General features: G+C 38.0%; 1 protein-coding gene across 2 annotated transcripts in view; it reads right to left on the bottom strand.

Annotated features, from left to right (window-relative positions):
- The window catches only part of CPEB4 (cytoplasmic polyadenylation element binding protein 4), a 43954-nt gene extending 16714 nt beyond the window's left edge, over positions 1-27240 (bottom strand). For both annotated transcript variants that reach the window (XM_074604576.1, XM_074604577.1), the window contains exons 1-2: positions 25525-27240; positions 14809-14890 (exon numbers count right to left, since the gene is read on the bottom strand). In XM_074604576.1, coding sequence (XP_074460677.1) covers positions 14809-14890; positions 25525-26646 — 1204 coding nt within the window. In that variant the 5' untranslated portion in view covers positions 26647-27240. The remainder of the gene's footprint in view (positions 1-14808; positions 14891-25524) is intronic.
- Between the last annotated feature and the right edge of the window lie 206 nt (positions 27241-27446).

The raw sequence follows: 27446 nt of genomic DNA, 5'->3' as shown, positions 1-27446 counted from the left end.
TAAGGTAACTGTTACCAACCAGAGAAAAGGAGTTAATTCTGAAGATCAGGATGCTTGCCTATCCCCTGGTGACAAATGAGACAACTACAACATTGGTTTGGATTCCTCAAATCTATTTTTCCTTTCCCCATTTCTTCAACATTTCAGATAATTGACTAAAGGGCCTAGAACAGATTTATTAATCTCATAAGATACTGGAGCAAGAATTATGTTACAAAACCTAAAAAATGCAAAGTATTTATGCAACCAGTTCAATTGCTTATTAATAACCTATGCAGAGATATTTTTCCAATAAAACCAGTCTGAAATTTAAAATGCTATTGGCAGCTGCTTCAATTATTTTGTCACCTCAGCCCTCCCTGCAGCACTCCTTTCTGCTTAAGAAATAAAGCCATATAGAAAGCCAATGATATTTCGCAAAAATCTGCTGTCTTTACTTTCAAGGAACTTAATGAACAAGCAACCCACTCAAATTTTTGTGTCTTCTCTTCATTTGAGACATGGGCTCCTGGCCATCTCCCTCTCTCTTTTCTTTTCTTTCTTGTTTTTTTTAAATTTCATCTTTTCTGTCTAACGTACCTCCAATTAAATGTGTTGAGCTTCCTTCTCTCTATAGGAACCACCAAAAAGACTGTCAATATGTTATGTATAATCACACATGCAATTCTGTATGAAGGATGCAGGTCCCAATGACAAAGATATTCTGTGGAAGAAGCATGAAAAACATACTCAGGAGTCCCAAATCACTTAAATCCCAAACTTACTACATAGTTGTCCTGCAAAAAGTGTGCCCAGGCTGAGTGTGCTGTTTAATGGTTCTTGCTGCCTTCCAATCTGCAGAATGGTAGCAATTTCAGGTGTATTTTGTGCCATTAACTGTGCAAAATTTACATAAAAAGGTCAGCTAAAGAGCAGACTGCTTAAAGCAAAGGGACCAGCAAGCAAGAGGATCCGTATCTCCTGTGAACCTCCTCCCAACTTTCTAAGGCCACATTACAACTAGGAGAATTACACAAGCATCCATAGTTAATATAAACATCATAAACCCCTGGAATGGAGAGAGCAACTGAATGCTCAAAATTTAATTATGATTGTACCTTCATTCTCACTACCCTACTGTATTTGTTTTAAGGTATGTAAAGTCTAAGTGGATGTTAATACCTGTCCAGTTCTGTACCTAATTTAAAACTTTAGTCCAAGAGTTCCTCAAGGCAGGGATCCTGCTCTTTACCTTGGCACAGAGGCCAATATATTAACACACTGCAATCTTTTACATTAGTCAGCAATACGCCCTCATTTCTTTCCTCTCAAAGATCAAACCAGACTAGTTTCACTAATGAGTTCCACGGAATTTCGGGTTTCTACGCACGTTAATCACTGCAGATACCAGAGAAATATTTTTTAAATTTAAAAGGGACAAATATTCATGTTGACGTTTTACATAACCTGACTGTGAGAACAAGTAAGACCCAATCACACCCTTCCACCAAGCATGAGCTCTACCACTGCGACAGCTTCCCACCATCCAGCTCCAGCAAAGCTAGGAAACTTCTGTCAATTTGCATATACTCTTTCATGTTCTACACCAATCATACAGGCTCTAGAAAAAATAATCAAGCTAAACAAGATTTTGCTGATGTGATCCCTATTTCATAAGCTTTCATGAATGAAGTAATGATTTTAACCGCTGATTTTTAGGGACAAAAAGTGACAAACAAGAAACTGCAGCACAAATGAGGGAACCGCTACAGGGGAAATGGGCTACAACTCTTGCGGATGAAAGCAGTAAAGAGTAGAAGAGAAAACGAAGCCTCTATACCATCATCAGCTATTTAAGTATTATATAAATGGAGAACAGTCTAAGAGTGCAGATTTTTTTAAAAAGGAAGATAAAAAGGTTTTCTCTCAGACTATCTTGAAATCTCTCCATAATACTTAAAAACTTCTAAGTGTAGATGGTCACAGGTGGCCAGTTTCTTATGCTGGAAAGCAAATATGATCAATACATACACAACTTTCGAACTTTTCAAACTTTCAAACTTTCACTGAAAACGTTTACCTTGCTAGTCATTTTCTTCCCCTAAACACAAGATAGGGAGATAATTTGGTGCTGGTCTGTCTTCTGTTTCACTTAGGACTTGACTTTCACAGAAACAGAAGTATCAAAGTTTCACGGGATTATTTCCAAATGTGAGCTAGATATCCTTGAATCTATTATAGAAAATATTTATGCTTTCTTGAGATTTATTTTTAAATTATAGAAAAATAATTTCAGTACTATCTGGTTTTGCCATTCCAACAGCAAAGCCTTATTTCTAAATTATTCTACACTAAACTATATTTTGTAATTGTAGCAAGATTAACAATGCTTTGCACAAGGCCATTAAAATATGAACTCTAGTATTTTATTACCTTTTTTCCCCCCTTCTATTCCCTGAGGGCAGGTAGGGTTTATTATAACTCAAGATTTAGATTTTATCATCACTTCATGTTTCACAATGCATTTCATATGAAATGCATGGACCACATGTTTCTACCACAGGCACATTTCACAAGTTCTATAAGGTCATCTCAAATCCAATTTCACTAGCGAAGAATTTAATCATATCCTTAACCAAACAAAAGCAGAAAAATGAAAATTATAAAAAACGTCTGTATTTAACCTACCTTTGGTTAAATTGTCTCTGTATATGGAGGAGTAATTCAGAGACCAAGGCAGGTATTTTCAGAGGGGCATATATACTTTCTAGTATATATAGTATAGTATCTGCCAATATGTGTATTTCTTCCTATTTAAAAGAGCCTTACAGCTTAAGTCTTAGATGACATTTTCAATAGGAAAGCAGGCAGTGTCACTTTTTTCCTCCTAATTTATATTTAAAGAAACACAATGTTAAAAAAAAAAAAGCATGTAATGAGAAATACAGCTCTAGTTTATGTCCAAAATGTCCAAACAAATGCTGAAAAACAGGAGTACTATTGTAGATGCGAGTATTATGCTTTATTTCAAGTAAAGCTAGATGCCAGAAGACAAGTATTTACCTGTTCCTTCTGTCAAGAACACTAACAAAACTAAGTTTCTGATATTCCGTAGCATTTGACTACAGGTCTGACTAGAATCTTTCATTTTAAATTCCAGGTCAGTGTCATGAAACACAACCGACATACAAAAAGCAAACCAATTTCTTTTCTTGTAAAACCCTGAGGAGAATCTACCTATAAAAGCCTTTTAGCGCTGTCTCTTCTGATGGTGACACTTTTTTTACCCGTGGTTATGTTGAATTAATTGGGTTCGCATGGTAAAAAGGTAGAACCTGACTGTATGGCACAAAGCACATTTATCAGTGTAATAATGTCTAATAGTTTGATTGTTGACAACTTTATACATCAAATAACCAGGGCAGAGGGGGGGGAAGAGGGACGGGGACGGGGCACAGAAGGGGAGAGAAGCTGAGAAACAGTGAAAGTTACTGTTTCCAAGCCTTGTGCAACGACCTTCAAGTTTTTAGGGCTTTAATCTGCCTAAAGGAAAACTGCCTCACGGAAGAGATAATGTTTGGGGAAATAGAAAACCCTAGTGGCTCTCATTCCCATGCACTGCACAAACCCAGCTGTCGTGGCACCCAGAGACACTGCCCAGGGCAGTGCTTCCAGCTCGGTCAGTCCAGCCCAGCATCAAGTCAAATCTACCTTTGCAAGAAGCTCAAGCTAACTCCCAGACTGGGCAACCAGGACAAAAAGTCCTAGAACATGCTTCCAGCTTGCTATTCAAGCATAAGCCTAAGGGGAAATGGGAAGAGGGGGGAAAAAAAAAAAAAAAGGTTAACTATGAAAACACTGCAGTTAGGCTTGTACGAGAGCTTTAAAAGCCACCACTGTCATTATTCCTTTGCTGCTGATGCTCTCACATAGTCTGCCAGCCTAACACGCGGACTAAACCTCAAAATATCATCTTTCATACATTTCAACAACCACTTAACTACTCATGAAAGGTGAAAAATCAAGTCCAGTCTCACTCCTTTCAAAAATACAGAAGCTTCAAAGCTAACTTTGAAGTTTTCTTCACTATCAAATAGAAGAATACAGAGAAATCTCCTAAACAAATCTGCTTTAAATCCCAAGCACAGCTACAGTTTTGTCTACAAGTTGTCAGTATTTTTTCCATAATTACAATTACATTACACTGGGTTACTGCAAATCAATTTAAGCTGAAACCTTAAATATCATACTTATTTGAATATGACTCTTCCCTCTCCTCCAGGAACACCTACAGGATCAGAGATAAGAAACCAAAAGCAGAAAAAAGCAAATCATGGAGCACAACCCTCTGCAGGAGACTGGATGTTAGTTGGAATTATACGCGTATTTCAGAAAAGCAGGCATCCTACTGCTGGTGTCACTGAGCTTTATTTTATATTAATGTATGACTTCTGGAGAATAGACAAGAAGCTATAAAAATATCCAATCCTTTCCCTCAATACATTTTCCAGTTTATTATATGGAATAATTGGCAGCATTTATCTTTCAAACACTTAAACTATTACTATATTCACTTTAAAAATAAAAAATTATAGGCAGAGTTTGCAACTGGGAGAAGGAAAAGTATTACACAGCTTTGCCAGCAAAGAGTCTATCAGGTTCTCAGTCACAAAACTACTTCAAATGCACTAACTTCAGTAAATTCCAACATACGCACTAACTATGGATTTTCTGACTTGAGCAAAGAATGGGGTATCATATACTAAAAATTTCTAGATAGAATTTATTTCATAAGTGACACGAACAATTTATAGAATCTATTCTAGAATTCACTGAACAGCTTATGAAAACATATGGACAAGGTGCAAAACTTCACAAACCTCCCATTTGCAGTCATTGTTCACATGCACTGTCCTCCTGGATTCTTTATAGGCAGCATTCCACCTCAAGAGATGCTGGTATCTGCCTATATGATCAGCTTAACAATTAATGTAAACTAACAGGCTGAATTCTACCCATGCTTTAATGAATAACCTGAAATGCAATTCCTGTATGTGACCTGCAAGAGCTGGATTAACATTGGCATATACTTACATGCTGCAAGATTTAAAACCAGAGTTCCTTAAGTACAATAATAGGTTCAAAGCAACTTATTTTTGTCTGTGGAAGGAACAATCATAAGACAGCCTGGAATGCAACATGAGGGCTTTGTTCCTTTTTTAAGCATCCTCTTACTTCACTCCCAAACAATAAGGAAACAGTAACACTAGCAAGTAAACACCAAGCATGCTCAAGTCCCTGCGGCATAACGTTTCCCCATTTTTCATTTTTACAGTAACCAGCATAGATAAGACACTAATTTTTCCAGTAATACACATGAAAAAACTGTATTATACACTTCCCCACACCCAATCCAAACAGGAAGAGAAACAGAAAAATATATTTTAAAAGAATCAGCACTTCATTTGCTCTGCCTAGATTCTAAATGGTATACAGGTCCAGACACCCAAACTATTTATTACAAAAATTTTAAATGACACACGAACAGCGAAGACATTCTTTAGGATGCCTTCAATAAGCTATCCCTATCTCCCTCATCATTTGTGCACTAATGACAATATGAACATTATTGTACATACATATTGTATGTAACATTACAATAAATTACTGGGTGTTTATTATAAATTGCTTTCTATATTTGATTTTATCTGTCATAATTATCCCCACACTCCATACACAAAATTTACCCTTTTATCATACCTATCCAATCTGACTGCAGAGCTAGGATTCTTGTTAATAGGATACCTAAGTAAAGCTGAAAGCATACCACTCCCTGTACCTCTAAAGACACTTGACATCTGCGTATCTAGAGACGGCACATGACTGCTCCACTCATCAACTACCTACATTATAGTCCAACTATCAACACTATAGTGAAAAAAACCCACCCCAAAACAAAACCCCCAAAAATAGCACCACAGCTAACTGATCTGCATTCCAATAAACAATACTTTAAGCCAAGTATGGATAGATCTACTATAAGATGTATTTTCAGATTCACCTCATCAATAGTTCTCATCATTCTACCTAATGCTGAATTAAAATAAGTAGATACCGAATACACAAATTGTATATGCATCACAATTCTTTTTGAAATACCTTAAGTAATTGATGCAAAAATCAGATTTCAGGCTGCTGCACAGTCACTCCAGGATGCAAAGACTGTCCACTACTAAAAACTCTTTCTGTATGACTTTCCTGTGAGCTTGTTCTGGTTTACACTTACACCTCATCTGTCACCTCCTTATCTTTTTTCAAAACTCATCCCCATTCTCATTATACTTCCCATTTCTTCTTTATCTCCAGGTTTAAGAAAAACACTTCAGGCTTTCTGCTCCTTTCATGCCATTTCTAGCCTGATAAACATGATGGTAGACAGTATGCAAAACATGGGTAACAAAAGACTCAAAGAGCTAACAATTCAACATCAAGGAAAAAAAGTGAACAAAGTGAGCAAAAAGACAGGTAGTTTCTGCAGTTTGGGAGGGGAGGTGGGTGAGCTTTCCAACTTCTAAAACACGGAACAGACACTACTCATGGAGTACAGCTACAAATTAAAGGCTGCTTTGAAGATGATCCAGAATGGTCAGAGATTATCAAAGCAAGAATTCAGAAAAGAAAGAAGAAAAAAACCACCACTTGGTGGACAGTGATATTGAACAAGGCAGGAGATTAAACACACTTCTAAAAAAAGGGATGAAATTCATTTAACAAAGACAAAAATACAAAAAAGAAAGCAAGAAAACCTTAGAAAGGTTTAATCAGATTAGCAAGGCTGCTGTCATGGAATTCAGCACAATTTTGTTGGCTGTAACACTCTTCAAGATCAAATCACTGATTTAAACATGAACATTTTTAGAAGCATTTCAATGTTTTGTTGTGTTTTAAAATTCTCTAACTGCCACACCATTTGCAGCACAAACATTCCTAGGAAGTATCTTGTCTAAGGAGTATGAAAGGCATTTAATTTTCCGTACAGACTCTGGAGATGGGATGGCATGGGAAGGGGCCTATGAGAAATGTTTCAAGATTGGACAAAACAACCCTGTAGGTTTCATACTCCCATGAAGTTAACAGGAATCCTAACACTCATTTCAAAGCTGGACCAGGATCAGAAAACCCTGGGATATTTGTACTGCTCTGTGGTGGCAGGGTAAGGAATTTCCTGGCCTCAAAGGGTGGTTACATTAATACCCTCTAGCTTATTGCTCAATGGCTTCATTTTAGCCAGATAGCGTAAATCAAGGTGTTGCTCGTCCTCAGCTGAATTTAATACCCTACCTCAAAATCCTGCAGTAGTGAAGTATAAACACCTTGCTGTTTTACAGCTGCATTATTGAGACCGTTATTTCTATAAAAATGCAGGTATTATCACAAAGTTTAAACTACTCTTTAATTCTTGCGTAAAAGAAGTATCAGCATAGATAACCAACAGTATCTGTTTCCTTACCTTATTTTCTTCCAGTATTGTATTTAGCATTATATATACTTAACATACCTCAAACTCAAGTTCCAAATGCAAAGGCATTTCCAAAGGCAAATAAATGTCAACATTTTGAAAAATTCCACAAACTCTGAGGAGCACCATAACCTACAAACTACTTCCCAAAACCTTAAAATTAAGAATACAAATAAATCCAAAGGAATTAATTTAATGTCAACAGTAATACAACTCTTCCAGCTGTTTTCCACCACTGAAATGAAATACTAAACTGCTACATTTCAGTACATAATTTGGATTGTGCTGTAATTTCAAAAATCATTCCAGATGATTGCAAAAGTGTTTTATTATATCACCTTAAATGTTGCATCCCTGTCCTGGGATTTTTGCAGTTTTCATTGTAATAAGAGTATCTGCAGCAAACAGTAAAACAAATAGCAGTAACTTAACTACTGCTTTATTTTTTAGATCATATGCATCAGCATACACAGATAGAAATGGTTTAAATTATTTATTAGGTAATGTACAATGTTTTCTGAGACAGTATAAATGGGTCTTGGCTTTTCGCAGTTGATAACAGAAAATTAAGGTGCCAAAGCCAAGGAATAATCAGGAAAAAATCTCAAAGGTCTTAACCTAAATGACACTCTACCTTTGCCTCAGGGCAACCTGTGCTCCAGTCCACATATGTCTTCCAAAGAACAGGCAAATTCTCATTTCATTTGCAAACGACTAAATGCTGCCAATTCCAGACTGCTATGAGTTAAAAGCCTTTTTTAAATTGACCCCATTTTCTTATGGCATACAGTGCCACAAAACCAGGCAATCATGGCAAGGGGGTTGGAACTAGATGATTTTCAAGGTCCCTTCCAACCTAAACCATTCTAGGACTCTATGAACTTAGCAATCGGTCTACTTTCAAGGCTTTAACTGTCCAAAATATCTCTGATACATCCATGTCCTTTCTCCTGCTACAGAATCAATCCACAGCCAGTGCACTCACACTGCTGATGGGCCTGTGGAGTTCGCAGCTGAGGAACCAGAAGCCTGAATTGTGGAGGGGGGAATAAAAAAAAGAGAGGGCCTGCCTGTGACTTTAAGAACACAGCCATATCAAAAGTCTCCATTGTTGTTTAACACCGGTATTACACAAACTGAGGAGAGCACGCAGGCTTCTGCATGCCTCCAGGAAGCACAACACAAACGGTGACCTTTAAATCAGTGTTTAAAGAAGAGCACGCTCCAAAGGAAGTTACTGGAACCTGCCACCGAAGGTAACACCCGGCAACGTTCTCCTCTCCGCCCGCCGAACTATAAGTCTTGTCAGCTTGCAGCAGCTTGAAAATGCAGCGAAGGTTCGCTACCATTAGGAAGCGGTGCCTCTAATAGGAACGCAAAGATACCTCAGGGTGTGAAACCTTCAGGCCGCCCCGCAACGGGCAGCTCCACATACACCGGCCCCACGGCAGCCCCACGGCGGGGCACCAGGGCCGCCATTGGGAGAGCCCACAAAGCCAGCGGCTGCAGGGGGGGTTCCACACCCCCTCCCTTCCCGAGGGCCCCCTCCAAGACACAGATCGGCCGTGCAGAGGGGGCTGGATTCTAAACCGGGGTGTTTTCAACCATCTTTGGGTGGGCTGCTACTTAAAAATAAATAAATTTCTCATCACCCCTGTGTGAAATTAAAAAGGCAGTGTCCGTCCCCCCTCCCCCCCCTCCGTGGGGTATTTGGTAGCGCCAGGGGAGACTGGCGCAGGGTCGGCAGCAAACCCCGTCTCCTCACGGAATGAGTTGGGGGGGGGGGGGGTATTTTAATTTCTCACTACATATCGGCTGTGGTCAAGTCCTTACATTTTTCTGTAAGTTTGAGGCATGATTTTTTTACCTCCAAATCAAGTTTTGCCTTTCCAAGGCTCATCAAATTAATCATCTCTTGTACAATGAAGCTTTCGGTTCAAGCCACAAAACCAAATGTCAATTTGAATGAGAAAGCTGGAAGTTCATTAGATAATAGCAAGTGAATGTAAAATCATACATTCTGTGTGCCTGTGATTACTCCTATATAAGGTTAGAATCCAGCCTATGGCCTGATCTCAGCATTTATTAATAGAAGATTTGTGTTGGCTCCTGTTGCCCAGGTGATGCCATTTTCCTACTGGGTTGTTGGCTGTTTCTAAACAAAGGCCCTGGTAAACCCCAAATATTGGAAAGGTAGGGATAAATCAACGAACACTTCCATTGCCAAGAGAGGAACTGAGGAAAGAAACATACCAAAAGACTAAAAAATTAAAATACTGAAATAATGCCCCCAAAATTTTGAATATATGGAAAGAAAGCACACCCTTCGTTAAGAGCAGTTACAACACTTCTGCTCTAACCCAGCTGAAAACAGTGGATTGCAACAGGAATGGGAGCTGCTGATTTCAAATGAAATTCACACAGGCAGTGTTTCTCTCATCACAGCTCCATCAGCGTGGGTTGCAGTTTACTGCAGTACTTTGAGACAGTAGAACAATTGGTTTTCCTCTTAATTAATATGCACCCAGGTCAGCAAATCCCATTAGCCTTTCTTGGTTACTGCATAGGAGGTAAAATCCAAGAAGATCCCAAGTAGGAAACATTCAACACGGTAATTCATCGACAGTTTCCAAAGACAATTACGGCAACCCCAATTGTCTACAAAAAATTGTCTACAGCCTGGTGCAGTTGATGCGAAAGTTTTTGTGTGCTTTATCCTAAGGTGGATACATTAAAAAGTTGGAAATGGGTAATCCTTAGATGGGATTGTTCTGAGACAAGGCACACAAACGAGATCAGTCGCTGCTGCTGCTGCTGCTCTCCGAGGCCTGAGGTAGGACCACCATGTTCCCCTGGGAGAACTCGCTCAGGTCCAAGAGGCAGCAGAGGCACAAAGACGACTGCAGGGCCAGGACAGACATACCTGTTTGCCGGAGGTCTTTGACTTTCATAACTCAATAACTAGATCATATGACTCTTTGCACAGACCAAGAGTAAGGAAGAAAGGTTGACCTTAGCCACCAAGCTCAAGCATTCCTCATTGCTATGAAAACAATGGTGGTTTTAAAATTCAAGAAAAACCTCAAAATCTATTATTTTACATCTTAAAATAGCTTAGATTTTGTCCTATGCATATATAAAGGACCACTTCCCTAAAAAGGATCGTAGCCTTTGTTATTTAGCCCTTGGCAAAAAATGGGACTGATTCTCACCAGATTCTCATTAATTTTCTCGGTCATATAGGAAACCAAATGGCCCATTCTACTCAATTAATATGAGCATGTTGCATAATCCACACAGCTAGAAAAGAAACAACTAGTTCAGTTCCTTATCAGATATTCAGAAAATGCTGTCAAAACTATTTTGATCCCTTTCATCAAAGAGCACTTTATAAGGTTTACCTACTTTCCTCACATCTGAAAAAGTTTTTTAGATCAATATTAAAGGGCTGATGATTGCTTTAAAAATGCAGTTAGGTGTATCCGCTTGCTCAGAGAAATCCTGAATGGTGGCAGTTCTTATCATTCTGGCTTTCCATCTCTAAAATGTAGAGCTGCTGTTCGACTCTCTCTCCCAGCGTCTGTATGTATATTCTGACCCTACGCTACTTCTAAACCCTTCCTTTTTGTACACAAGTACATTTAATCTTTAGAGACTATTAGCATTTGAGACTCACAGCATTCATGCAGATACTGAGCTATTTACACCCAAATTTTACAGGAGTGCTTTGCAGTGCTAGAGGCAGATGTACTGGCCTGCTTCCTTAATCCCTTTCACCTTGCGTAATTTCCAGGCAATAAATTTATATTCTGAACAGAACCATAGGATATTTCAGTAATAAAACAGTCTGCAGTTATAAAGTATTTAAAGACATTTCAGTGTCACTTAACAAGGAAATATTTAGTCAATCTACTACTATTACAGTAATGCTCAAATTGCCATCTGGAAGACCCAGATTCAAAAATCAGCCTCTGGATCCCAGGCTCAGCTCACGAAGGCTGAATACATTGTAAAGAAGATGCAATTAGTCTCCAGGGAAAGGCTTCTGCAGGCTGTCATTGGCTATGCAGCATGCAGCACACTCATTCGTGTGGGTAAAAATAACATATTGAAATGGCAGCTGCTCAGCAAAGGAAGAGGATTTGGGCAGGGATAAAAATATACCTTAAAAAAGCCGGGGGGGGGGAAATGGTAAAATGCCTATCAAAAGCATTAAAAGGTAATATTGAATGTCCTGAATCAATGATACTTAAGATTCACCTTGGAACCTCATGCAGGAAATCCTATTTATTTCATATATCAAGACAACCCAAGAACATAATTATTACTGTCCTAAAGAAATCCAAGGCTAGCACAGCCTAATCACCTCAGTCAAGAAAGTACACACTGTCAATGAATTCTGTTAAATTTTGAAGAATTCCTACTTACAATTTTATTACAAGATCCAAAACCTACTGCTCTGAACATATACCATTTAAAGACAGAAATTATTTCCAAGAGACAGCGGGTTACAAACTGTGACTCGTATGTATTACCATGTCCATACTCTTTAAGTTGTTTTGAATGTATATTTTAACATAGTACCTCTTTCTCTTGAAGTCCATTATAATATAAAAGGGAGTGGTGTTAGTGTTAAACACTAAAATCATGTTGAGTCAATGTTAAAGCCTCTCAAAGACTCACAAGATAGTAGCGAGACCTATTAGATCATCTAAATTATTTCCATGCCATTCTGAGATTGCTCTCTACAGTATGTTTTATTAGTGTCTTGCCCAGGCTATTTTTAAAGTCTCAAACCCATAAGCTTTTCCTTTCTTAGACTATCCAACTTTAGTTTAAAAGGACTCTACGCACTGATTAATCCATTTAAAACGCAAAACAAAAAACTTTTTATGGATCTGTGTATTTAACTGCAGGTGTCTGAAATGGCAAGCAAGATTTAAACTGACAACCATAATTTGTCATATTTTAAGATTTCTAGATCCAAGGAATTTTTTTAAAGATTCCCTTCAATCAGCTTAAATAAAGATCAGCAAGAAGAGTGAAAACAGGAGAGAGACAAAATCTGTGTTAAGATATAATCACGCACCAACTGATACAGATAGAAAAAAAGCCACAAAAGGCTTGTGATCACATGAACCCTTTTTAAGACTTGACTTGAAATAGGTTTTGTACCATCAAGTTACAATTTTTTTCCAGCTGTATCAGTCGGTTTAACTAAAGGTATTTCCTCTCCTTACAAAGCCCGTCCTACTTACGGATGATCACTGCAGCATTACCACAACACAGTTGACGCTCGTTTGAATAAAGATCCATTCTTAAGTATATTACAGCAACTAAGTGACTGTATGCTATCCTAGATAAGCAGCAGTCAAATTCAGCATACCGCATATTTCACTATAAGCAAACTTAATGTTTTTGCTGAGGAAATCCTTGAAAAATGAAAATTCAAACAAAGAATTTCACGTAGGATCACTTAAATTTTTCATCTCAGTTTTGAGGCTTTTTCTTTATAGTTTTGTAACTATTAACCGTGAAACAGAACAATTTATAAAGGACTTAAGAAATAATTCCCAGAACAATACCTGACTGATATTACTGTGTTTCAATCATCATGATACAACACACACAAAACTTCAGACAAACCATAGATGACTCTGCAGAGGGGATTAGCAATTAAGCTCAAGCAGGAATTAAGGTGTATCAGAACTATACGTATCCTTTGCTGACACACTTATTCCAACATTCTTAAAACATGGCAAGCACTAAAAAAATTGATTTGAATTGCACAGAATCTTCTCAAAGCATTTAAACTAAAAATCGTACTACTGTACAGAACTACCCTTGTTTAGTTATTGAATATAAATACATACGAATCTGACTTAGTTAAATTCAAATTTAAAGGGAAATTTTATCTGTTCTACAGCCTTGTCACCTTGGGTTGTTATCTCGCCAGATTTCAGAAGATAAAACCTGAGCTGGGCCTGCCTGACAGTTGAATAGAAGGTCTCAGAGCAAATATCAGGTGCTGCAGTCAAGGAAGGGCCCCTGATTCCTGGCACAGTATACAATGCTGGGGGCATAGGATGTTGCCAGACAGCATATAAAACAAACGAAAGCTATTACTACTTGTTATTAATAAAAGCCTGGGCCCCGCTACATAAGGAGGGAATGTATTTTGGTTTTTTAATTTATTTGGCATTACTTTTGTCTACATGAAGCTCTCCTTGTCATTTCAATAGGAAAGTGTATTTCTTGGTGTTTCTCATCACCTTGAATTACTGCTCAGTACTGGGGCTACAAAACGTGAGCTGCATTTCAGACCATGGTGAGTGCAACAAATGCTAGTTATTGCCAGTTTATCAAAGGTTGTTCTTCTGAGCAAGAATCACTATTAAAACAACTCAGATTTCATTAACACCACAAGCCTTGGTATCGAAAGAAATTCACTTTCAGAAACCACAAATAGCAGGTTTGGGTTTTTTAGTGGTCTCATTACTGGTAACAAAACTGAATGAGCATAAGCAAGAGTTTGACTACTTATACAAGTAACCATCAAACTGAAACAGATTACTCACTATACAGAACAAAAATAAGAAACTAGACTTCTGAATTGTCTACCATTAGAAGTTTCTATTCAGGTTTAGATAAAATATGCAGACAATGCTTTTAATATTTTCTAAGTTGAGGTATTTTCAAAGAAAGATTACCTTTGCAAAAAAAAATAAAAAAACCAAGGAAAAAAAGAAAAGAGAGAGATAAATCCTAACTGCAAGTCAGTTCAACCCACTTTTCCAATGATACAAATTCTGCAATTCAAAGCAGCAAAAAAAAGACAGGTAAAGAATTAAAAAAAAATTGTGATGAAATACTCAGTGTTCTTCTCAAAATGACATAGGTTAAACCTCATTCTTCCCCAAGACAGAAAAAACTATGACTTCAGCAGGAAAATACTATTTAGCAAAAAGTTACGTCTCCCTGAGCTGCACAAGATTCCTGAAGTTGATCATTTTTACAGGCTGCACACATTGTATCTATTAAAAACAACACTGGCAACTTACACAAAAGATCAGCTTATGTTTGTGTTTCGCATTGTTTTGTATAAAGACAAAACACACTCAAGTGCTCATGTGTTGCAATAGCTTCATCTAGAGACAACTGAAAGAAAGGAGGCCTACCCAAGCTGACGGACATGCATTAGGTGCACAATGTAACTTTACTTTTCCTAACCAAAACTGAAGTTTCTTACTCTAAGTAAGCATGTCTTCCCAATTATTTACTGCAGGAAATAAGTCTCTTTCTAAATTTACCTTTCAGTGAATCATTTTCAGCTCTCATTATGTCAATTAGCGAGTTCTCCAGTGAATGCATGTCAAAAGTCCTTGTGCGATCCTGCAAGCAAATACAAACAAAGCCAGTTTAGGCAACATACAGTGTTAAACAATACCATCTGAAACATAAAAACTTCAGTTTGGTTATACATTACTACAGCAGAATTAAGCAAAAACACACCACTCAAGTCAGCCTGATATAGGAATATTAAAATTCAGAATATTGTTAAATATGAATCTGATCCGTATTTATCATAACTGATCATTTGAGAACCCCAATTCAATATTTAGTTTATATTCCCTGTTATACAGTTAAAATTTGTTAAAAATAATTTCAGAGTTAGGAAGTAAAGATCATATCCTGGGAGACAGAATTGCAAGGAGAAATCATAAAATAGGTATTTCTGCCCGAATTTAAGACCATCTAAATTCCAGAAACACATAGAATTTCCTTCACCTAAACTACTACTCCAGCAACTTAAATAATCTAAATCTGCACAGTCAGTTCAAATTCTGCATAATTATAAAGTATTCCATAGAAGCAGCAGTGTTCCAAATAGTCTGGTTTACTAGGTGACTACTTAGCTCTGATTTTTAATTCCCTGACTTTACAAGTTTGGTATTACAAGCATCACTAGAATTGAAGGAGGACTCAACAAATGTGAGGCAAGATGTCGTGTGTACCTTAGCGTTTCATTATCTCAAGCCATTTGACGTATACTTACCAAAAATTTCTCCTTCATATTAACCAGAGCCATCATCTAACACATGTATGGTTCAGACTTTCCCAACTAAAACAATAAATTCAACATCGTACAAATCTGACACTACATTAGTGTAAGACAACATAAAATATCCCAGCACTGTATTATTTTAATTAGTAAATTCGGAATAACTGAAATTATATATAAACTTTGAAATCTTTATAGTATCATGAAAGGTCACTAATGGAGGCAAAATATCACTCTCGTTCCCAAAATTATTCACCTATCCATGTTATCTATGTATTTATACATTTGGACATTTGTAGAAACACCTGGATAGAATTTTATACAATTGTATTAATCCACCTTGAATTTAATTTTTCTGTGTCCAAAATTAACATCAGTTCTAAAGATTTTCTCTTATTCATGTTCTAAGGGAGTCACCTCTGAACTGAGATCAAGCATGGAAAGCATCTGTTCAAATAAGAGAGCAAAATGTGAGCAATTCAAGACAGACATTTGCTCTAAACTGCTTCTCTACAACTGTTGTTATTACAGCAGTGAATATATATTTTTTTGTCCCTAAGTCTAGCTGCGAAGCTGAAATTTCTCCAAAGCATACAGATCCAGCTTTGATCATTTTTAAAACCAGCGGTGAAGCAAAAAACGGTACTGCACAAAGACTGTTGTGTATCAAGTTATAATGTCCTTTACTTCCAGTGATGAAGTACTAAAGTCGTATTGATTGCAGTGCTGCAAGAGGCATTCTTTATATCAGACACTCATCAGTCATCTTGGACTTTAAACACCTAATACTATTTTAAGAGCAGGAATCCACTAGCTCCCAGAGTCCTGATCCATTTCCAAGTTCCTAAGTTACATTCTGACCACTCAAAAGACTATTTTCCAACGAGATTTTCTGGTATTTTTCCTCTCTTCAGAACGGTTTATTACAGACACAGAACACATGAAGTATTTCTACCCGGATGTGCTGCATTTCAAATAGCATTAGAAAGATCAGGGCTGGGAACCATTTGCTTTATTAGTCTATCCCAATATCAAATTTGCTATAAAAAGCATAGTGCTGCCTTGTCTCCCCACAGTATTTATTTCCTTGGTCATTAATATTACAAGGTACTTAAGGCACCTTAGAGAAACTATCACAAGCACTTAAAGTCTTAAATCCTGTGTTTTACTTTCACATGTTTCCTACTGGTTTCTTGCTTTCCTGGTGGTATTTAGTTTATTGTTTTGGTTTATACATTAGTAGTTCATAACTATTTCAAACTCTAGTTACACTAAAATACCTTACCAGGATTGAGTAAAAGCCCTTGGATCTGCATCCTGGACCCATTAAGATCCAACATCTGTGTAACTCAGGAATGAATGACAGAAAAAAATCTCTACACTTTCAGCAGACCTCACAACATGACAAAAATAGCCCAAAACACTGGTGGGAGCATTTTCTGAAAACCTGACATCCCTCAGTAGCTACTCCTTCTTCCATTCTGCCTTTCACTAGGAAAGGCATTGTGTTCCTCTGTATCGTGTTTCTCTGTGTGGAATTAACCTCAACTCCAACCCATGAACAAAATTCTTATTTCAGAAAGTGCAGAACCTCAGTAGCTCCAAGTCTTGTTGTCTTTGTTAAATTTATGGCACCTAACATTTCAGTTGTCTAAGAGACATGAAGGAAGAAACCCAGGCTGAGTAATTTCTAGTTTATTGTGCTGTGCATGTGCTGGAATGCATGAGCCTGATGATGGTCTCTTCTCTAAAATGTCTGTGTTATGTTGGGTTGAGCTACAGTAGCGAAGAAGGGGTTTTGCTGCAATGGTAAGTTTTTAGCGTTGAGAACACAGAGTTTAAGCATTTGAGAAAAAAACATGGAATTGAACCGGTTAGCTGACAGGGACACCACATTCTCCAATGGAAGCTTTTTGTGGTGAGTTTATAAGTTTCCCCTTCTGAGTGAAGCAGCTAGCTGTCACTTTTGCAGTATAAGGTCAATAAGCTCTTCATTGTACTGCAAACATTTTAAAACATGACCCTGTGCACCAATACAAAAGATTAACCAGTCATATTCCTACCTGCAGCTGTTAGCAATCTCATAAAAAGTAGGACTGGCTAAAATGTGGCCCACATTCATACGCGCACTCTCCAGTGGTTCCAGTAACGTGTTATAGCAATGGAGAAGATTGCCATAGGCTAGAGCACCCTCAAAATGCTCATACCTTACTACCTATTTCTTGCCTATCTTTCCAACAAAAGGTCTCTGTGCTTATAGCATATCCAATCGTCTAATGGCACTGAATTGCCCCAGCCTCAACACCCTTGGGAAGATCAGTCTTATTCCTGGATTGTTTGAAACAGTTTGCTCTTCCATGTCTCTGCTTATTAATTAGAAGACAACAAACCAAGTTAAGCACAACACTAAGAGCCACTACTATTGTTACATTGAATTTGGATATATTCCTGAAATGAATGCAGCAGTCCACCTCTCTGGAAATGCAGAGTAATTCGAGAACTTGGTATATAAGTAAACCTGTACACATCTATCCCATGAAAAGTCGTCAGTCACGTATGTCCTAAATAAAGACCAGGCAAAATGCCATGCTCAACTGGTTCAGAGATTTGCGCAGTGCATACTATAAAAGAACTCCATTAATTCTGGCTTGTATCAGGAATAGCGTGGCCAGCAGGAGCAGGGAAGCGATCGTGCCCCTGTACTCGGCACTGGTGAGGCCTCACCTCGAGTACTGTATTCAGTCCTGGGCCCCTCTGTACAAGAGGGACATTGAAGTGCTGGAGCGTGTCCAGAGGAGAGCTACCAGGCTGGTGAGGGGTCTGGAGGCCAGGTCATTTGAGGAGAGGCTGAGGGAGCTGGGCACGTTTAGCTCGGAGAAGAGGGGGCTGAGGGGAGACCTCATTGCCCTCTACAACTCCCTGAACGGAGGGTGTAGAGAGGTGGGTGTTGGCCTCTTCTCCCAGGTGTATAATGACAGGACCAGAGGAAATGGTCTCAAGTTGCGGCAGGGGAGGTTTAGGTTAGATATTGGGAAGAATTACTTTACTGCAAGAGTGGTCAGGCACTGGAACAGCCTGCCCAGGGAGGTGGTTGAGTCACCATCCCTAGAGGTATTTAAGAAACGTCTAGATGTGGCACTTCAGGGCATGCTCTAGTGGCAGAGATTGTAGGTTGTTTGGTTGGACTCGAGGATCTCAAAGGTCCTTTCCAACCATGAAGATTCTATGATTCTATGATAATTTAGTTGACTACTTGTCCTGATACTGAAAGGGCCCACACTAGTAGAAAAAGTCACCATTGGTAATTTTTTAGAATTTTTATAGGATTTAAAGGCCTTTTATTCTCAGCCTTAACTTCCAAGATGGCCAGCACATTTTATCAAAAACACATTATATTTTAAATATATATATGTATCATATACCTAACATAAAAATAAAGACTGACGACAGGTTAGTGGTAGCGGCCGCATTACTAAAGAAATGTGAAACTATACATTTAATGCCATAACATCAAAAAAAGCTGTAACAGTTAAGATATTGATCATTAACTGGCAACTAAATGTGAGCTATTCTCAGATACACGTTAGTTATGATTTAGAAAGCAAGAAGGCCATGCTGTACTTAGGAAAAAAGTGATGTTTTCTTCAAGAGACTTCACGTACAGAGAATTAATAACAATGTGGTGGTGTTTTTAATGGATCAGTTCACAAAGTTACAATGCTTTCCATTGAGCTGGACTGCTTACTGTATACTTCTTTATTTATAAAGAAAAGATATAGGGGTAATCACTACCATGGAATAAAGCAGAGTATGTAGACTTCAGTAAAAAAATAAATTAACTACAGCCTGCTATTATTTACCCAGGTTGATCACAAGAACTTGGCCTTACTCAAGTTTGTTTAGGGCATCTAAAATTTTGCTTTATCAGAGGGCTCAAAGGGCTCACACACACACTTATCCCTGGGAAACAGAACTGAGACAGAAAGACATCAGGTTGAACACAACGCCACAACAACAAAAATCCAACCAAAAAGAAAGAAACCAAACTGCAGTCTTAATACACGACTATGTTTAAAATGTTAGCTCACATTTCAAAAGACATTCATTAAACATAATTTTGAATAAGCAGTATTGTTTTCACAATAACATAGAAGAGGTGACAGCTAGCGGATCTGGTTAAGAGAGAGCTATCAAGACTCTAAATATTCTACAACAGCAAACAACAGTTTTGAGCTATACACTGGCCAGCTCTCTCTACAGAAAAAATAAAGTTATTCCAATTCTCCTACTTTTGAGAAATCATTTGTAAGTATGTAGAGTACTCATAATACTGCAATCTCGTTGTTAAAGCATAGAGAGTAGAACTCAGGGCTTCAAGTCACAACTTTGGCATTGGATTCATACAGTATGGGCAACCACTTCACCTCCGTGACTACAGTGGTTTCCCCACTAGCACCCAGACAGACTATTTTATGTTTTACAAGACTATGTCTTGTAAAAAATGGAGCCATTTGTACATAGTAAATCACTAAGTTCTAATTCCTATTCCAATTCTATTTTTGAAAGTCCAAAGACATTTCATTCCAAAAAGAAGATCATACTTTGCATTTTAAAATTACCTACCTAAATTCTCTTGCGCATCAGAAAAATGTGCATCTAACTTAACTATTAAAGTGCAGCTTCATTATATTTAATCTGCACCCACAGCAGTATCATCACCTGAACAATTAAGATTCCAGAACCTGAGAGTTTCTATTCAGTGCTTCCCACGATGGGCCTCCCGATGCTAAAAACCCAAACTGTACAAAAAGTAAAGCCTGGCAAGGTATGAGCACTGGCTGGTAGCTAAGGCTGTGCCTAATCTTATAAAATATGATTTCTCTGAAGACCAAGGCATCAATAATAATGCAAAGCATGCCATTGCGTTAAGCATTTTATTGAAGGTGATTAAGCAGTATTTACAGAGTAGGTGTAGCTGTAAAACTGGGGCTTATTTTATATATTTAAATCTTTGTCAAACCAGAATACTTGTGAAAATTATAAAACAACTACGTTTGCTACCCTCATTATAGCACAGGAAGCCTGAAATTTTCTGAAACCCTGGACGCATTTCCCACAATTAAAAAGCCTTGCGTCTCAGGCAAAGTAAAGCGTGTAGGGAGAGGTAATATTGTAGGTACTAAATACAGGTTCCACATTTTTCTTTTAATTGCGAAGCAAATTTGGACTTGATTATGCTTCTGGGTAAGCTTCTCCTCCTTCCCACCACCCTGTGAATGCTGTATTCCAGCTCCCAGTCCAGCATCCAGTGAATTAAAGGCTTTGAATAAACAGGTTTTTCCTGAAAGGATGTTGCTGTATGCTGCCCTGATCATCTTCTATAGCTTCATCGGGGAACAATAAGAAAAAGCTGGAAAAGTTAAGTGACGCATAACATAGGAGTTTTTTTGGGAGGGAGCACTTCTGGTTTAGTCAAACTTGAACTTTTTTTTTTTTAAGCATTAGAAATTACAGACCTTTATAAAAATTTCCAGTAACATGTCTGATTCTATTTTAGCCACATATTAAGTTTTTTATGTATCTTCTAGAAATTATTTTCCACATCTTTGTGCTGGGCTGCTAAGTCTGCAATTTTCAAAGCAAAATGCTTAATAAGAGTACTCCTTTTAATCTTAGGAAAATACAAACATAATTCAAATAGCTTCTAACAAAAGCTCTCTTTAAAAAGAAACCCTGAGGTCAAAAACACACAGGAGGGCCAAAGCCGGAGTATTAACGTCAGTAGTAAGTTTATAAAACAAGAACAGTGCTAACTTCCACAGTACTTAACTTGTGCATGTCATACCACATTAGAGTGCTTCTAATTCCACAGATCAGTAGCTGTGGGGAACAGCATACAAAACACTAATTACTACACAGCTGATGTAGTTATAGAAAAATGGATGAACAGACATTTAAAAATCCACCTTCAATTGGAATAAATAGAAATAGTAGAATAAATACTTCAAGTATTTATTATTCTATTTTAAAATGATAGCTTGAAATTTCTTGGAATAATCGCTGCTGCTAGAATAAAAAAAAAATTCTGCAAAACTTTCTGCAAAACAAGTCGCCTCATTTTATGCAACCAGCCATCACAATTTATGAAAAGGTTTCTCAAAAACAAAGAGCAAATATTAAATAAAGAGGCATGGTAAAGAAATTTATTTGCAAAATTCCTTCAAGAGGAAGGCTTAACAAATGCGTTCAAGAGGTTATTTTTTAATTCCAGTTCCCCATGAGATTGTTTAATGCACTTATTAAATCAACCCATTTCTATGGGCAAACAAATCATGACGTATAGCTCAGAATTAAAACACATTCTGAAATCACGTATGTGTTTTCTCAAACATTCCATATCTGCCTGGGGGAAAGAGAAAGTCTCTCTGGCACAGACCCTCAATGGATTTGGAAGGGGTTATATACCTGGAAACTAGCCACTGTAGAAGAAAGGAAAAAACATTTTGAACAAGTGGATATAATGAACTGCTCTCATGTACAAAATTCTTTGAAATGGGCAGTTATTTTCAAGCCTGATTCCAGGAAGAAACATAAATTATTTTTAAGCATTTTTACAGAAAGCTGAACACTATTGCTTAACTTGCTTGTCCCTTCAAAGACCAATTTTAAAAACATTGTCACGCATTTGAAGATGAGATCTGGAAACCTGGAAATGCCTATCAAAGCAAGATTTATGCATTGCATAACAGGCAGGATGTTCCACTCTCATGAGGAAGTGCAAGTACACAGCAAAAGGAAAGCCAAAACAATCTTGAGGGCACTGCTGCAGTAAAATGCTATTACTGAGCACTCCGTCTGTCAGTGCTGCTGGGAAAGAAGTAGAAGGAATTATTTAAAAAATCAGTAACTTTGTAAGATGCAATAGTCACAGTCAGAGCCTTTTCATTTATTCATTCTCAGGGAAGGCTCTTGTATCCAAAAGACTCAATTATTTTTTTTTTTTATTTTTTATTCAGGAACCATTTTTTGGTTTGGAGACCATTTCCTTTTCAAATGAACGCACAAAGAACAATGGCTTTTCTCCTTTCAAAAGATCTTTGAAGAGGGAAGCCTGCCCAGTGGCTAAAGCACAATATCTAAACTTAATTTCATTAACAGATCTGGTAACAGTCTTCTCTGACCTTGCTTCCAGTTCCATCTCTGCAACAAGAGGTTCCTACAGACATGCTACTTCTGAAATGTTACAAGACAGAATTCCAAATGAAAAACACTTATAACAAAAAAAGCATAATGTTTTGCATGCAGCTCTCAACACCAAGCAAGCAATCCTCAAATTGCAAGGTTATCAAACAGATCATCACAGTATTTTCCTCTTATCTGCACCGTTTGGAATGCCCACTTCATCACAAGCCTCTAAGGGCCATGGGCAGAAAGATTTGAAGTGAGCAGTAGTTCACATTAGTGGCTTATAGGGACATTATGCAATGTTGTCCTCTCCGAAGAGGAAACATGCACTTACACTCGGTTACCCTAAGATTTCCATCAAAACACAGACTTCTGTGTTTCACCAAGCTTTGGAGTAGAGACAACCTTTGAGAGAAAAAAAAAAAGTGATCCCCAAATATTTGCAATTGCTGGTTTACACCTTGCCTTCTAAAGAAACTAATTTTCACTAGATTGCAGCAACACTTGTTAATGATTTAAGCAGCAAAACATAAATATTAAATGAAAGGGAGAGTTGTATCAAATGACTCCATTATGTCGCTGCAGCAAAGACAGCTTTCAATTATTTCCTAAATAGGAATCTAAGAAGATTCCAGTAACAAAATAGCCTTGTCCAGTACATGATTGCATCATCAAGGATACTTCGTATATATATGCATGAACACAAACATACAATGAGCAAAACTCCTTATTTCTGCTTTGAGTCAAGCATACCACCAGCATAATCAAGAAAAAAATAAAAAGACATCAAAGGTCAAATTTTCCATCATTAGTTTCCAGCGATTCAAAAATTCAGTATGTTTTCAACATACAAAAGACTAAGTGACCAACGGAGCTAAAGGTTTTATACCACAAAAAAAAAAAAAGTTATAAAAAGCAGTTGTCCAAGATGGCTTCAAAATTAATCAGCATCTTTCTAGGTCTGCAGTGCTGAAGTCCTGTTTTGCTGCCCTGCCCTTTTCTTCACAGAAGTGATAGTAACAGACTGGAAAGTACTTCACTCCAACACTTTCCTTTTCTTGGCATGAAGAAGTGTCAGACTTGGTCTTGACATGTACAGCTTCATCTTAGTGTTTATGTAAACAGATAACAACATGCTACACAAAAATTATTTCTTTACCCTGATCAAAATACGTGTGTCTGATATTTTATGTTTGGAACACAAGCCAGAAGTCAAGGCTGACTTTGCCAGTTTCCTGAAATTTCCCTTTCCAAGCACATTTCTCTCACTGCCTATATATTTGGACCTTATACACAGCAGCAAGGACGCACTTGATCTCATTCTGTCACTCCGAACATCAGCTATGTGTCAGGGTACAGAATGAACTAAACCGTGAGCCAAGTCTCACTGCAGCGAGGCTGAAAAAAGACCGACTCCAGCTGTGTCCCTTTTTCTAATGGTGTCAGGGTATAAATTTGGTATGCTGGACACAGGTTCATTATATTAATTACAAATCCTGGCATTAAAATCAATTATTACTATGCATTCTAAATTTACAAGGGTTCTACCTAATATTGAACCAGTAAGTCGCTCTGCAGTAGAAAAAAGGTCTCTAATGGAAAGTTATTGCCAGCAGCTGCTCTGTTGTCAGAAGGCTGCATCGGCAGCCCCTGCAAACCAAACACAAATTCAATAGTTTACAAAGAACCGATCTGTTTCTAAGTCTGAATCCACAAAATCATAATTAAATATATCTCTTTAGGGTGGCTTATAACATGATACGTATTACACGGTTTTTAATCTACAGATCTTTCAAATTATTTTAAAGTAGGTCACCTTGGTTCTTACAGCACGGCTAGGGAGACTGCAAGCATTTTGAAATTTTTACTTTTGCACTTATTTGAAGATCTTGAAAAACAGCCCACTAAATGTAAAAGAACTCTTAGGTTTTTGGATTCACCCTAAAGGAGTTTAACAAAAGGCACACACACATAAAAGCTCGGTTTAACTAGCAGTCAGCAATTAAAACTTCTGTTTTAATTTTTACTGCAAATTAGGTTTGATATTATACAGTTCTTTTCAAATTCATAAAAAGTCAGCCTAGAAGGAGAGGTTAAGCTGCCAGACAACCTGTCTCCTGCCAGGATAAGGCCACATTAAAATAAAGGAGACCAACAACTGAAACTTGTCCACATTTATTTTTGGTGATGGCCCGTAACCAAAATTTGCTGCCATTACTGAGGAAAGCAAACTGCGTTGATTAGCATCATGTAAAAAATTCAAAGTTTCCAAAAAGTCCTACAAAATACTACATAAATTATGTTGCACGACAAGTCCGTATGATACTGTAAAACAAAATACAATCGCTTAATACTTTTTCTTAGACGTGGTACATGCTCAAATACTTTAAAAGGCCTCAGATCTTTCATACTTCATCAGGCAGCACTTTTTTTTTTCCTTAGTCCTTTGTGTAGATATACTTGCTACTTGTAACTAAATTTGTTCATCGGCTATTTCTGAATGTGTACAAGTACTACGCTGAAGGAAACCAGCTAATACAGATGTCTGGTGGGCAACAGATATTTACATGACTACCACTGTCCAAAAAACCTCATGATTCACCGCTCGGAGTATAATTCACACTATGACATTTTAAGGTAGCCATATATTATTTTTTTGTTTAGTTGCAAGCACAGAATTCATACAATCAGACTGTAGTCTTCAAACCCCCGACCCTTTCTAGGGCATTTAATGCACTTACATGTTATTTTCCTTACAGCTATAACAGAGTATGCTCACCTGAAAAGGAAAAATGTTGTCAGCTCTGTTCAAACTGTCTTCCATCCACGATTTCGGAGCAAAGGCTGAGCTGGGTCGAGCATATTTCTGCAACTGGATATGATTACTTGCAAAATTCTTCTTTAAGGGTGAGATGGAGTTCAGGGGTGTTATCCCTCCGTTCAGTCCCCTGCGGTGGTCTCGACCTTGGGACCCACCCCACCCACCATATCCACCGCCACCAGGGCTCCATGAAGATGGTGTAGGCGATGGACTTTGGTAGCTGCTCCATGGAGAAGGTGGCTTATTAAGATTATTAGCCAAATGAGGCAATTGATTAAAAGCAGCATTTCTATGTGTGAATGGAGGTGGATGAGGACTTGCAGGAGACCTCCTCTGTTGCTGATGCTGATTGTGATGATGCTGAAAATGGGGGTGATGAGGGTGGTGTTGAGAGAGGGGTCCAATTTGGGGGGAAAAGCTACCACCAAAGCCAGGGCTGACGTGATGTGGAAAATTCTGAAACAGCAGAGCACCATTGTTAGCTGAGGCAGTAGGGACCCCTCCCTGGTGAAAAAAACTTGCATCTTCATTGATTATTGTAGAAGAAGAAGGAGCTATAGCTGCAGACCAGTTACTAAAACCGGTCAGAGAAGATGCAGTGGATGTCAGGGGCTGCGTTGAAGTACCTAGCCCCGAAGCCTCTTGATAATCAAATCCTGTTAACACCGGCGATTCTATTCTTATTTTCTCCTTTCCATTGCCGTTCTCTGAAGAATTATCGCCCTGGTTTTCTTCAGTTTTAGCTTTCTCAGGTTCAGAGAGCATGCCTGCTTCCTGACTTTGACCAGGGGAAAGCTGCTGTTTTTCTAGGGACTCTTGCTTTTCCTGTTGCTGAGTTTTAGATTTTTCTGACCCCAGAATCTCATCCTGAATATTATGGGCAGCTGGAGCAGGAAAGAGCCAAGCTGACCCAGCACTACTGCCATTGGCAGCTGTGTTATTATTTATAAAAGCAGCAGGGCTGGGGGTTGCATTTTGATGATGGTGTGGAGGCTGCAGATGTGGATGAAATCTGACTGGAAAAGCTGACTTATTTCCAGTGTTGTTTTGTACTAACACTCCAAACCCGTAATCCCCCATTTATTATATTTAGGGTTTGAATCCTCCCTGTAAGAACAAGTTGATGTTTAGTGTTTACCTCGTCCTCCTCTGAGGCGAGATTAGTAAGAATCCTGTTTTTAGCTAGATATTCCAGTTTCTCCCTCCACGCTATTTGTTTCAGATTTGGATAAAGATGTTTGTTTTCTTTTTTTTTTTTTTTGCAAAAGATAGATATCTCTTCAACTATTTAAATGTGTCAATTTGTGTCCGTTTCCTTCCTTTGGCCAGGAGGAAGGGAAAAAAAATAAATCTTTGGTTCACAAAATAAGAGGTTTCCTTTTTCTAAAGGAAATGCACAGCAATGAGAGAAAAAGCTTCTGGAGAATAAAGAGATTCTAACTATCCTGTTTTTTTCCTCCTCAGCAGCCTTGACTCGCCCATAAATGAGTTAAGAGGGAGGAAAAAAAAAAATATATATACAATGACGTCTGGTCCCCTGACCCCTTGGCAGCAAAAAATAGATTTAAATCTGGAATAATTTAATACATCTCTATAATCTAATATATATTTGTGTCCTGTTCAAAAAGAGTCTTTGCTGTGGGTAAAGGAAAAATTTACCTCAAGATCTCAGCATTCAGAAGGGTGAAAAGGGGGAGTGAGTTACAGAAGAGGCTTTTTCCCGTGCTGCTGGGTTTAACCTATTATATTTAGTAATAATACACACTGTGTGTGTGTGGTTGTTTAAAGGGGTAAGATCTTATCTCAGGAAATTAGTATTCTCTGTGTGTTGGGTGGGGAGTGAGTTGTGCAGGAGAAGGGTGGATTCTTGATGCTGCTCC

Source organism: Larus michahellis, chromosome 11, assembly GCF_964199755.1.
Source record: "Larus michahellis chromosome 11, bLarMic1.1, whole genome shotgun sequence".
NCBI lineage: Eukaryota > Metazoa > Chordata > Aves > Charadriiformes > Laridae > Larus > Larus michahellis.
Note: the sequence above shows the minus strand (reverse complement) of the source record. Positions and strands in the feature narration are given on the sequence as shown.